Consider the following 14,443-nt stretch of genomic DNA (forward strand, 5'->3'; position numbering starts at 1 on the left):
CGCTGTTTGTCGCTGAGTAGCCGACCCCACCAATTCCACAGTGTATGCCTGTGGTCTGGGTCAACCAGCGCCGCCATACATCACGGAGCGGGGGTCAACTACTAAGCCATGCCTACTCCCCGCTATTTAAGACCTGACCTCGTGGTGACCTGCCTCTTTCTACCTACACCAACCAGCCAGCAACACCTCCTCCTCCGCCTGCCTGGCGGTCCTCTCCCGCGGGCGAGCATGGCGACCCACAAGCTGTCCTTCTCTGAGCATCCTCACCAACCAGCTCTCTCTACATCATGCTTGTAACCATGCTGCCTTCCCAGCACCAAGCTGCATTGTACAACCAATACAACATGTATACAGAGAGCACATAGTGAGTTTCCTTTCTCCATCCCATCCTGAGTGTGAACCAAACATCCAAAAACCCCACATATGTTATCATCTAATTTATTTTACAGTAAATAAAAAGATACAACATAAATCTTGGTGTTGGCTTGTAAGCTTTTTTTTTTATTATTGTGTAAATATTGACATATGATGCAATCCTCAAATACAACACCAAACCAAAAATAAACTAACCAAACCTACCTGGTTGGCTCATTAGCCGCTTGGGCGATCGCTCATGTCTCTGTTACGCACTGTTGGCAAGTACTGGGCATGCACCGGCTCCTGAATGTACCTGAACCTGCTCCAGTGTTGGTCAAGTCTGGTCTTGAAAGAGCTCACACTCGATGCCATCACAACACTTTCTGGTAGATTGTTCCAACAGTTCACAACTCTCACTCCGAAAAAGTTTGCCCTCACAGTTTTCTGGACCTGCGGCTTCTTCAGCTGTGACCCCTTGTGGGGTGAGCGTCCGCCAGCTCCAAGTAAGGACACTCGACTGAGTAGTGCCCCTTGAGATGCTTATACACCTCAATTAGGTCGCCCCTTGCCCGTCTGTAGTATAAGCAAGGCAAGTTCAGGCCCTGTTGGCAAGTACTGATTCCAGAATGTATCGGTACCTGCTACAGTGTTGGTCAAGTCTGGTCTTAAATGAGCTCACGCTCGGTGCCGTCACAACTCTCTCTGGCAGATTGTTCCAACAGTTCACAACCTCACTCCAAAAAAGGTTACCTTGAGAGTTTTCTGAACTTGTGGCTTATTCAACCTTAAGGTTGAAAGTGGTATATTTAACCGATATAACATAAATATTAAACACGTGAGCATCTTCGGTTAGTGGCCATCAAATAGGCACACAATATGTCTGAACATGGACCAGTCTTTAAATACCTGAAATTTAAAAAGTGACACATCAGAAAGTATGTGAATTTTCAGTGGGTGACCCATGATGTGCAATGTTTTATTACATTCTGTTGAAAACAACAAGACAGGATTAGGGGCAGAAGTTTTCTGCACTAACAGATGAAGGGTATTTCTATATTCTCTGTTCCAGGCAGCAGCAGGGTGTACCTAGCAGGTGGGGAAAGGAGGGTCATGTGTTAAGGTGCATCCACTACCCACACACATTATATTTTGTTGAGTACTAATCAACGCCATCATCATCACTGGCACAGGTTAACTATGATTATCTGATGTCCAGTAGTAACAAGACTTGGTGCTGCTTTTATTTTACCACTTACTTTTTATTCCAATACAGTCACTGTCATATTTGGTCACAGATACAGAATGTAACTTGCATCAGGATACTTTCATTAGATAAAAACTATTTATTACAGCAATTTGTTTATTTAAAAAAATATGCAAAGAATCAGGTACATATGTACAGGTATAACTATTACAGTACATAGTTTTTGCTAAATGTCATTTAACAATGCAATATTTTTATGTGAAATTTTGGAGCAAAACCTTTAAGATTTTTAAGTGTACCTATTAGTCTTTACACACAAGTTTATTAATTTATAATATGTCTGGTTAGAAGGCCCAGGGTGTAGGGAAAATTGTGAAAATATCTTCATTCCACAATATGTGACCCAGTACAATAAAGTGGTAAAAATAATAAAATAAGCCACACACTGTAAGGGCTATATTGACTCATCTCTCATTTCCAGCATAACATGTAAATATAAACACAAGGACTCTTAGATATTAACAAACTAATATAGTACAATAAATTTTTTCATCCTTAATTTCATAATGCCATGACTAGTATTTTACTGTGGTAGTACTCAACCAGGCCAGAGAAACAGGTTCGTAAGTGCAAATGTGTTTAAACATCTTTCCATCCAAGTTGAATATCATAGCAGACCATACATCCAACACTCTAATGAGAAGACATTGTCCAGTGAGGATAAAGGATACTTTTTTATGTTTGGTTGTAATCCACAGTTTTAAGATCCAGTGACAGTGAGAGGTTTGGTTGATGATATATTTGTTCATTTGATTATAAAATATACTACCAACCTAAAGTACTACGGTAAACATTGTCTTCATACGATCAACTATATCTTCCACCAAACCTTTCTTTGTCTTAGTATCCTGTGCACTGATTATCCTGTCCTTACTTGGAAAAGAAACATTATCATTCAGCTGGCATCAACAATGTCATCCTTTAGCTTTACTTATTAAACCTAAAGTCATAGTAGGATGAGTCACACATCATCTACAACATCTTAATATAACACTTATTTTTACTCTGATCTAAATTTACAAAGCAAGATGTAAATTCTTAAAGGCTACAACAGTCGTGCTTTACCTGACTGCCCCCAAATTCCTAAATGTAATGATGTGCTTATTATCAAAATACATACTATACTAATACATAGGTGTAGGAACATAATGCCACTGAGTGGACACATTTCTTACATTGATTAGTCCTTCTGTGGGTGTCTGACTTTGCAAGTTTGCTGTCCCTTAATACAGGGGTACCCATGCCCCCAGTGCCCCCTAGTTCTAATGCCTATGCAAAAACAATTATAAACCTTATATATTAGTTTATTTCAACAGGGATGTACAAAAGAAAAAAACTCACACAAAAGAATAAAGACCTTGATAATTTGTTTAATAAATACTGATGCACAGTAAAGAAAAAGGAATGTATGAGGGTACAGGGATAATTACTGCTATGGTATACCTGTTTTAAATATGTACATATACTGTACTGTATTGTACATTACACAGTACTGTACATGGGCTAACAGAAAAATACTGCAGGTAGCAGATTTTGTAAAAGAAGAAAAATTAAATACCAAGAGGAAGTGTGTGAGAGAAGGGTGGTCAGCATGGGTCGCTTTCTCTAGCGGCTAAAATTTTTACAGCAAAACAAATTTTATCTCATCTTAATTATATTTAGTATTTACCATCACTATAAGAAAATATAAGCCATGTAACCTTAAGAGATGAAGACTACTGAAGGGGTCATATGTAATCAATAAAAGAACTTCATAATAAAATACAAAATTTCTATTAAAAAAACATGAACAATTTAATTAAAAAAAAAAATTACTGTCACCCTGATGGTATAAAACACTTGAACACTCAGTTATAGATTTACTTCCTCCTTAAGTACTGTATAGTAATGCAACAATTTAAAATGGATGCCGATGTTAAGCCCCTAATAACATAAAACTTTAAACTCACTGCATACTAAATCTTGTGATGGTATCTAAAATATCAACAACATTCAGATAATTACTGCACCTGGCTGAGCTAAATCAAATCCATCAAAATTGCGGTAAAAACTTCAAGGTCATATAAGAAGGTAGAAGCACAATAATGGGTGGGTGACTTTAAGAAACTAATACTGCACACAACCACTTGCTGCCACTGGACGGACAACTGGATATCTAATTCTATTTTAATACTGTAGAGCAAAGAAACAGCAGAATGTGCCATCCCCAAATTTGAACATACTTTTATGTCAATAAAGCTTACCATCCCATTCCTTTATTGGGGATGGTGAGCCTTTGTGCTGTTGTGAAGCACAATGGTGGCAGTGCTAAGTCACAAATCTCGGTGGCAGCTTAGTGATCCATTATTTTTATGCATCTCTTTCAAGCATTCTTTAAAACCTAAAGTCCAATGTACAGCACTGTACTGTAATGTACAGTACTTCATTTATTTGATAAGTAATCAAATTACTGTACCTTGACAATAAAAACAAATACACCTTTTACTGGAAAATTACTGTCAGTTCCAATGTTAATGAGATCTGATTTTTCCAACACATTATTTAGAACACTTACTTTCTAAGAACATAATCAACATTAAACAAAGTGAATTCACATAAAACACAACACACTATAAAACCTAAAGATACAATTAGGAATCCACTCCATTTAAAACTAGATAATTTGTGCAGCCAAAACTTAACTCCAACAGCCACACAAATCAACACATTTCAGTTGATTTACCAACTTCTTGACATTAGAGGATTAGTTTTACTTCTTATGCAGTTCACAGACTGAAAGTAATATTCTGAGTAAATATCACAATTCTTCTCTCTCAACTAGTACAATATTACACCAAATAAAACTTCATTTTCTGTCAAATAAAACTGTGATTTTTTTTCCTATTCTATAAGTTTCGTTAATTTACTGAGTAAAATGCTTTATCACATATTTCCTTATAGCTACTGATATTAAAACCTTTAGCATAGCCAACATCAGACATTATTGCACAAACGTTTCTTATCTGTCCAACCATAGTCAAGCAAATACTAGGTACTGCACTTGACTCATCAGCAAATGAAACAAAACATGGATTCTGAAAAAAAATTTACATTACAAGACAGCCACTCAAGATAGAGAGGTCATCCTCCACACCACAAAAAAATTCAAGAAATCACTACTTTGGACAATAATAACAGAAAATACTTTTTTTTCACACTTCTTTGAGATCTTGTTATGTTAAATTCATATACTACTGTACAGCCACTGTCAGAAGTTCACCCCCATCCAAAATGAAGCAGCATCGGCCCCAAATGAGATAAAACAGCACACCAGCACCAGATGACACTCAGGGTAGGTCAGTTCAGAGACTCAGTCCCGTCACTCAATTTCACCGTGGGAGCAAACTTTTGTCCGCAACTGTACTAAGTTCGGACAGTATTCAATGTTGTGGGTAAAGAGAGAGTATTTCTACATCCCTTACCCCCTACCACCTCCACCAGCTTACCATCATGAATAACAGGGTGTTGTCGTAATGAATAACAACTCATCATGATAAGGGATTAACATGATGAATAATAAAGGATTACCAGGACGAATAATAAGGGCTTAATATGATGAATAATAAGGGATTAATATGATGAATAATAAGGGATTAATGTGATGAATAATAAAGGATTAATATGATGAATAATAAGGGATTAATATGATGAATAATAAAGGATTACCAGGACGAATAATAAGGGCTTAATATGATGAATAATAAGGGATTAATATGATGAATAATAAGGGATTAATATGATGAATAATGAGGGATTAATATGATGAATAATAAGGGATTAATGTGATGAATAATAAAGGATTAATATGATGAATAATAAGGGATTAATATGATGAATAATAAGGGATTAACAGGATGAATAATAAGGACTTAACATGATGAATAATATGGGATTAAAATGATGAACACTAAAGGGTCATCTGCATACATAAAAAGCAGTCACCAAGATCAACACGAGAATCACAACTCACCGAGATGCTCAACAACCCTACAGGCAGAATCAAAAATGACAATAGAATATTGAAATTCAAGCCATTAGAAATTATTAGAGCTGTGACTACCCATACATCATGCTAACTACTAACTACTGGTACATCTACACCCTACCGAAACATGTGGTGTCTTTTATCTATGCTGTAGGAAAACTTAAGGTCGAAAGTACTGAAGTGTATACTCCGATTTCGTTACAACTTCAGCACTTCCAGCATTACAAAAGGCACTTATAAGCTAAGGGAATGGAGATACAAGGCTAAGGAATGAGCAAGTGATGCCATGATCCTCAGTCTAAATCATGATCAAACTGGTGGCTATTTATACACACTTCTAGATATCACCACATGCGTACACACATACAGACATACTAACAGCGCAGTAACTTAACCAGATTTGTAAATAAAAAACTTTGTCTTATTTTTACAAATTTAAGGTCTTTCATTGCAGTAAAAAAAAAATTATAATAAAAATATAAAATAAAATTAATAAAATTTTGACAAACTGCCTGAAAGATACAAGTACGTATCACAACTCACTTTCCCTAACGTACACAGCACAGTATAAAACAGGTATCATTAATATTACTGTACTCATCATCAAACACTCATTGTACTTTTAGTCTTTGTAAATACCCAGTACAGGTATTTACAGTATCACATATACACCTTTTTACAGCCTATTACTCTTCATTACACATTAACGCCACTTAATATTGATGGTCTATCACATTTACACATCTACTGCCTTGTACTACTTTTAACACCAGCTTTTATTGCTCTCTAATCCAATCTCTCTAAACAAGTAACGTATTAGAGCACACATAACATTTTAGAAAACCACGTTTCCAATAATAGACACCAAACCTAGTTGTTATTATGGTACACTCCTATCTCATGCCTTGATCCTCTAGTGCAGTGTACAATACAGAGCTAGTTAATAGTACTGTATCTGTACATGGCCTACATCATTCACCACAAAAGTTTGTTCACTTTTACAACATTATGGCCATTCTTTCTTACAGTAAGATCATCTGAGGATTAACTCCCCCAGCTTATCTCACCTTAATCCTAATGCTAACCTATCCTAACTTAATTTAATCTTACCCCTCCAGGTAGCATTAAGGTGCTTTAGTCATTAGGTGAAATAAGTTCAGGGGGTGATATAAACTTCAGCTGATCAATATCTTTTAGATTAAATATATATCTCCAGTATCTCGTATTCTTCCCGAGATATTTGTAACTTTAAACCTGAAGTCATAAACATATACACACAACACATAAAACAATCTTATGCATACTAATGTTTAACCAAAAAAACTTGTAGGTAATAAACAAAACTATACTGGTAAAGGAGCTCTCAGCCTCTCAATACTGTACTTGCCATAATATTTACCAAGGTTGACACTCTTATTACTTCACGAATGGTCTTAAGTATAAATGTTTAAGCCAATCACCTCAATAGTGTGGGAAGACACTGCGGGTCAAGGTAGGGAAATGCGACACCATAATTACTGTACAAACACAACAAACTACGGCAACTCAAAATGATAAAATGGCTATAAATACATATAAAGGTTAAGGTATTTAACCCTTAAGCCCCGGGTTAGGGTGCTGCTGGCAGTAACCCTTCCCCAGGGATAAATCGAGAAAAAAAATCTACCAAAAAAAAAAAAAAAGGCGGGAAAATAGGCGGAACGTCACCCGGGGCCTAAGGGTTAAAACTGACTTCCTAAGTTTTATAAAACCAGGTAAATAAAGGATTCTGTGTGAAGAATGTGAACCACCAGCCTAACCATCGCCGATTCAGACAATTTAGTCAGCAGTGGCAGAGTGAAAATGAAAATCTTACATAACAAACATTAATTTCACTACAGCAATTCTAAATGATAAGCTTTCTTGCTGACATTTAGATATTTTTAAACTCGCTGAAAGTGACTGAGCAAAATACCTAATACAACTAAATTTTCTCTTATAGTACAGTAATTACTTTGGTGAGCTGTTTGTGTAAAATAAGGTAAGATTAATAATGTACATACTGTAATTAGGGTCAATGCTACATTAAATACATTTCAAGAGACAAAATGGCTGTACACTACAATAATACCCCGTTGATAGCTGATTGACTGTTAAATTCTTGGATTTTTTCTCTGTTAACCCCTTCACTACAGGGATGCCACTTTTCATATTTGATTTGGCTAACATCAAACGATTTTATTCATCACAAAGAAGACACTGTACAGCAGAGTAAGTAAAGTGTCTGTCTATCTGTCTTAAATTTGTTCAATGAGTTATAAATGAACAGGATGAAGATTGTAAGAAACTTATCCGTTCACTAACTTGACTCCTCTTCCAATTGTGTATGAAGTGGATCAAAAGGGATACATACGGTAAACCTCAATAAAAAAAGAATATGCAGCGGTGGGGGAGGGGGAGGGGGGGGGAAACAATAAAGAGTGATACAAGTGTAAAAAGTAACAGGGAATAAGTCACGACATGGAGTAGAAACACCCAATCACACTCTTGCTCACATCCTCACACAATATACAAAGTGAATCACGAGGCTTCACTACACTGTACATACAAAGTTGGCTCACTACGCTAAAAAAGACTCGTATAAGAGAAAACCACGACAGAGATCTCTTACATAACACATTCTCTGCCACCAATGACAGCTGTGTATGAAGTTTATGTAGAGTTACCATACATATTCAAGTAAAAACCTTAGGACTGAGACACACTGCTTAATAAACATGTACTGTATGTATAAAACTGTAAGTTTCTGAAAACACGTATTTGATGAATCGCCTTAAATTTTACAAATAATCCTTAAAAAAGTTTATGCTTATTAAATTGGAAGGGAAATGTTGACTGTCCATTTGTACATGAAGATACATATATACTGTTAGAAAAATACAACACTTACTTGTTTTCTTTGTACTTGTATGTACTTGTTAGTATATCTTGACCTGCACTGTCTTCAGCCACTGCCTCACCCACCTCCTTGTTATCACACTAAAGTGGACAGCTGACTACACCCATCAATTACCTGATGTAACCACCATATTACTCAAAAATTTTTAGCTTATATACTGTACAATATACAAAATACATATTATCATTGTAATTTTATAGGACTACACATATTTTAAGCAGAAAAGCCATATGAACATTGTCAAAATAAGTTCTAATATTTAAAAATAATTATTTACGATAACCCGTTACCCAGTTTTGGGCAAGTTGTTGATCTTTGATGTTGTACAGTAATCATGTAAAACTGCACTTTGTCTCTGAATGATAATGATGCCCAACAAGTCACCACGATCCATCCAATATCATAATAAAAGCTGTGCAGACAAGTTTCAGGTTGACACAGCTGATGACAACACCTCTTAGCCTACATCTTGGGTATAATATGTGAAGCAGACAGCCAACCACTCCAGTGATCACCAGGAGTTGATGAAGACAATGCTGGAAAATACTGCAGTTTGCCAAGTTTACAATGCCAATATGATTATCAATGATTGCCACTTAAATTCTTTACTCTGCAATCATATACAGTACTTTGTATATGAGTTGGGATTGAAACACTTTCCTTCCTTATAAATATAGTCTCAGATATTGCCTACATAACTACATCAGCATTTCGATGAAATTCTTATCATAAAAGTTATAAATTATTGTGCTACACTGCAGTCTCACCTGCAGAGACTTAGTTCTATACTGTACTTCACTATACAGTACAAGTACAGTATACTATTCACAATACAAATCTAATACAATAATGACATGGACACAACTATCTTCTACTCTGCCTCTCCCTGGATGTCAGTTTGTACCAGGCGGGGTTCTGATGGTCCTGCAGAGCTTCTCGTATAAGCTCATCCGGGGAGGGACAATCAAACCTAAAAATGCGGAACGGAACAGTTATGGTTTTTTCAGTCAGCCGCTTTACTCTAGGAGTGGGGGGTATTCTTGCCATTACCTGACCAAAAGATGAAGGACAAGGTTTACACAAAGATGAATCGCTCTCAAACTGGCCGCATTCTATGATCATTGCTAGATCTCTCGATGCCTCATTCTTAACAACTGGGTCAATCTTCTCTGGAGGCTTCATGAGAGCAGCTTGCAAATCAATATCAGGAACTATGTCATCAATTGCCTCATCCATCTGCAACACCAGTTCTAGATTTTCCTTTTCAGGATGATCGTTGTCAGGAGAAAACGGCTGATGAAGCTTTGGGTGACGATGGCTGTCAAGGGAGAATTCTGAGACTGATAAATCTTGCATTGTTGATGGTGAATGTTGGTAAGGAACTAGACCAGATTGAGGAAGAAATCTAGGGTGGGGGAGCATACCAGGTGGTGGAGGTAAACCAGGTGGTGGAGATAAACCAGGTGGTGGAGGCAAACCAGGTGGTGGAGGCAAACCAGGTGGTGGAAATAAACCAGGTGGTGGAGGCAAACCAGGAGGGAGTGATAGGCCAGGTGGGAGTGTGAGTCCAGGAAGTGGTTGTATGACCTGGGGATTCTGTATAGAAGACAGAGGCTTAATGAGACCTGGCAACTCCTTTCCAAAAGAATTCATGCTACCAGCTGATGACAGGCAAGTGACATCAGCCATGGGTGAATCTGAGGACACAGACAGAGAGACACCTTCTGAACCAGACATATTGAGAGAAGTAGGTGAGTTGCGAACAGGATCCAAATTTTCAAGAGACTTGTCCTTTCCTATATTGCTTAGTGTCACTGGAAAGGGCAGAGCACCACCAAAACTCAAACTTGCAAAATCACAACCAGAAGAATCAAGTGCACTTCTGTCTTTTGGTGAAACAACTAGTTTTGGGATACTCAAACCAGAGGATGGTGGTTGCATAGATTCAGAAAGTATCAAGCTTTGCTGATGGGACAATGGATTCAAATTTGTTGATTCTGCGGGACAAATTTTTTTTTCAAGGAGTTTTATTGCATCTCCAGAGGGCAGAGAAGCTGTTGGTTTCCAGTTTGGACTTGAACTAAGAAAGGGTGGGGTATTGTACCCAAAACTGCCTACACAGGAATTTGCAAGAGTTGACAAACTGGATTCTGTGTTACCCATGTATACTGCTGCAAGTGATGACAAGCTGGGTCCAGAGTTCTTATTGCCTGTTAATGACAAGACAGGCTCAGGATTTTTTGTCTGAGTTGATGTGACTAACTGTAAACTGGGTCCAGAGTTTTTAATTCCTGTTGAAGGTAGGAATGATGAACTGGACACAACATCCATAGTGTGTGCTGCTGCAAGAGATGACAAACTGGGTCCAGCATTTTTAATTCCTGTTGTTGGTAGAGAAAATGAACTGGACTCAACATCCATAGTGTGTGCTGCTGCAAGAGATGACAAACTGGGTCCAGCATTTTTAATTCCTGTTGTTGGTAGAGAAAAAGATGCAAGAGATGACAAACTGGTCCAGCATTTTTAATTCCTGTTGTTGGTAGAGAAAATGAACTGGACTCAACATCCATAGTGTGTGCTGCTGCAAGAGATGACAAACTGGGTCCAGCATTTTTAATTCCTGTTGTTGGTAGAGAAGATGAACTGGACTCAACATCCATAGTGTGTGCTGCTGCAAGAGATGACAAACTGGATCCAGCATTTTTAATTCCTGTTGTTGGTAGAGAAGATGCTGCAAGTGATGACAAACTAGGTCCAGCATTTTTAATTCCTGTTGTTGGTAGAGAAGATGCTGCAAGTGATGACAAACTGGGTCCAGCATTTTTAATTCCTGTTGTTGGTAGAGAAGATGCTGCAAGTGATGACAAACTAGGTCTATCTTGCTCTGGATCAGATGTTGAGGATGACACACGATGAGCTGGGTCCTCCTGGTGCAGTACTCCAAGAGGTGTTGTTATTACTGTAGTTCCACCGAGTCCAAAATTTGATTGGGTTGAATATGATAAACCTGAGAAAGAGTTTGTTGACTGTGAAGAAGATAGAATTGTTAATCTGGGAACAGAAATTTTCAGTTGTGATTTAGCAAGAAATGACAAACTGGAGTCTGAGTTCTGGTGCAAAGATGCTGTAGTTGATCTTGGGTCCAGAACTGTAGAGGATGAACTCACATGGGAATCACTCACATTTGCTGGGGAGGATGATGACATGTTGCCACTTTGAAGAGGAACTTCATCCATAGGTATTACGTCTTCAGGGGTTTTCTCCAGTTCTAACTCAAATGAGTCTGCAAGTAAATCTTGACTATCTTCACTTGCGTCCTGACCAGAATCCACTGTTAGCTCCTGACTCTCCCCACTGACAGTGAAAGAGTCTACACTACACTGACTTTCATTCCTTGTCCGAGTCAGAGCGATGGCTTCTTCATTCTTTTTCTTTTTTGTCATTCTCTTCTGAAGAATATCTGTGTGCCACTCTTTCACCATTTTGTGTAATGAGGGTCTCTCAATAGTATTCTTGTCAAAAAATATTGCAGACTCAAAACAATATGAATCTGGCAGCCGGTACTGAACTGTGATGATCTCCTCTGATGTCCAATCAGCAACCAATTAGCGTCAAATTATCCAAATATACCATACAGAAGTGATCCAATTTTCACGTTGTTATTCCAATATGCCGGGACAGGTTCATGAAAAAAAGGGAAAAGTGCATTTTGTTAGTAAACATGCAAATGCAGTACAGCACATTACCAGTGTACTGTACAGTATAGAATTTTCTTTTCCCATTCTTATGAGTCTTTTCTCACAATTGGGTACTGTACTGTAATGTCACTGGAATCAATCAACACAGACTCTACCTATACTCACTGTCATATATTACCTCTTAACTCCCTGGCCAGATGAGATCTTCTACCACTGTTGTTAAATATAAAACAGCACAGCACATAAACATTACATCTATCCCCATAAATCATTTAACATCATGGTTTCTGGTCACTCACACACACACACACACACACACACAGAAATTTCCTCAATGTCCATTACCCCTCTCTACAATCCATTTTCTCCTTCACTCTATCCATCCTCCTCCTTGGTCTTCCCCTCCCTTTCCTAACATCCATTTCTAAATCATATTTTTTACTGTGTTAATTTTTCATTTTTGTCCTCCCATAATTTTTATCAATCTTTACCCTTCTGTACAGGCAGTAACTGATTTACAAAGCTTCAGGCACTATTACCTGATGGCAGCTCTCCATGATGTGTGGGCTCTTGCGGTGTCTTTCATCAGGTTCTTATCTCTGATATTTCTTACAACCTTTCCCCCTCTTATAATTTCATATTATTCTTTGCATCTTTTTCACCTCTGTTAAAATGCACATCATTTCCTCTAATACCAAATTACTTATTCTTCTTGGATCCAGAGCCCATGTTTACCTACATCAGGGATTCTCAAGCTGGTGTTCATGAGTGATGCTTTTGGTCATGATTGAGAGCACTTTATACAAGTCACAAGAGCATCATTGTACAGCATTGTGGTTATGAGCACCATGGTGAGAAGCCCTGCCTCAGGTAAACAAAGTCAACAGAATATGGATGGCATTGTAGTGTATTACTGGATTATAATATACTGTACATTATTAAAACAATATGTTAGTCTCACCCATTCCTAATGTTGAATGGTCACCATCTTCACTTGAGACACAGTAAGTTTTGTCATCTGGAAAACAAGACAAGACATACAGTATTAAAATATGATGATGGAAATATTTTCATCTTAGAAGATCAACTGATTAGTTCTATCATGCATCATTCTTTGAAAAAATAGTCAATGGACCACTCGAACCTTCTTCACCCAAATATTAATCATCCTAACACTAAAGCCCAGGTAGTACACCTTGTTCTATGAGTCTGTGACCTTCAGGGAAGAAAACAACTTAACTTATTATAGTGTTCCCACTATAAACTGCTTACAGTATTTCCGATCACTTTCACAACAAGAAATTACACCCATCACATTGTCTCTCCCTCAACGATAGGTAAGAGACAATGTGGTGAAATTTGTCCATACCATTAGCCTTGGTCAAATACATTTTGAGATCATGAGGATAGATAAGGATTGATTGGGGAGTTTTGCCTGTATTGAGTAATTCTTAACACAGTCCGCCTCTCTAAACGTCCACAGGTAATAAGTAAAAACAAGGGTCCAGGTTAGGTAAGGTTAGTTTGAATATCTAAATACAGGGACGACCGAAACTATCATTTTACCCTGTTGTAAATTACTACCTATTTAACGTCACACAGGCAGTGTACAGGTTCACACAGTATATAAAATCACACAACACACTAGTTCGCGTATGACATCACATCACACAGGGAGTATACAGGTTCAGAATAGGCACATCACACAGTTCAATACGTAATTTCACACAACATCTTCCACTTAGCGGCTGAACAATAATTTTAAGATGAGGTAATCACCTTTAGGATCAGGCTGCTTGATTTCAGACTTTATCTGAGACATATTTGCACTATTTATTATAAAACTACATCAAGTCGTATTGTTTTCCTCTTAGTGTTTACCCTTCCTTCGCAGTATGACACGTTCGAATTCTCTTTCTAAGCAATACTAAAAAATAAATACAACTAAGACAATAATTTTATTTATATAACTTAAATTAATTTATAATTACATTATTAACATTCTTTTTATACAAATATTCATAAATTTGTATATAATATGACATAGTTTCTAATATAACGATGTTGAGGTTTGTGTCACTTTTAGAGGCCGAACACATGGCGGTCAAAGGGAACAAGTAATCTCGCGGGAACTGATTTTTCAAATTAGCGTGTATACAAAT

General features: G+C 37.4%; 1 protein-coding gene across 1 annotated transcript; it reads right to left on the bottom strand.

Moving 5' to 3' along the window:
• Positions 1–1,699: 1,699 nt before the first annotated feature.
• On the bottom strand, positions 1,700–14,173 carry LOC121875832 (chitinase-like protein PB1E7.04c). Its single transcript, XM_042380530.1, has 4 exons — positions 14,061–14,173; positions 13,243–13,299; positions 8,575–12,166; positions 1,700–4,695 (listed from the first exon to the last, which is right to left on the bottom strand). The coding sequence occupies exons 1-3, from the start codon at positions 14,101–14,103 to the stop codon at positions 10,842–10,844; spliced, it is 1,425 nt and encodes a 474-aa protein (XP_042236464.1). The 5' UTR covers positions 14,104–14,173; the 3' UTR covers positions 1,700–4,695; positions 8,575–10,841.
• Between the last annotated feature and the right edge of the window lie 270 nt (positions 14,174–14,443).

Source organism: Homarus americanus, unplaced genomic scaffold (genome assembly GCF_018991925.1).
Source record: "Homarus americanus isolate GMGI-L3 unplaced genomic scaffold, GMGI_Hamer_2.0 scaffold10188, whole genome shotgun sequence".
NCBI lineage: Eukaryota > Metazoa > Arthropoda > Malacostraca > Decapoda > Nephropidae > Homarus > Homarus americanus.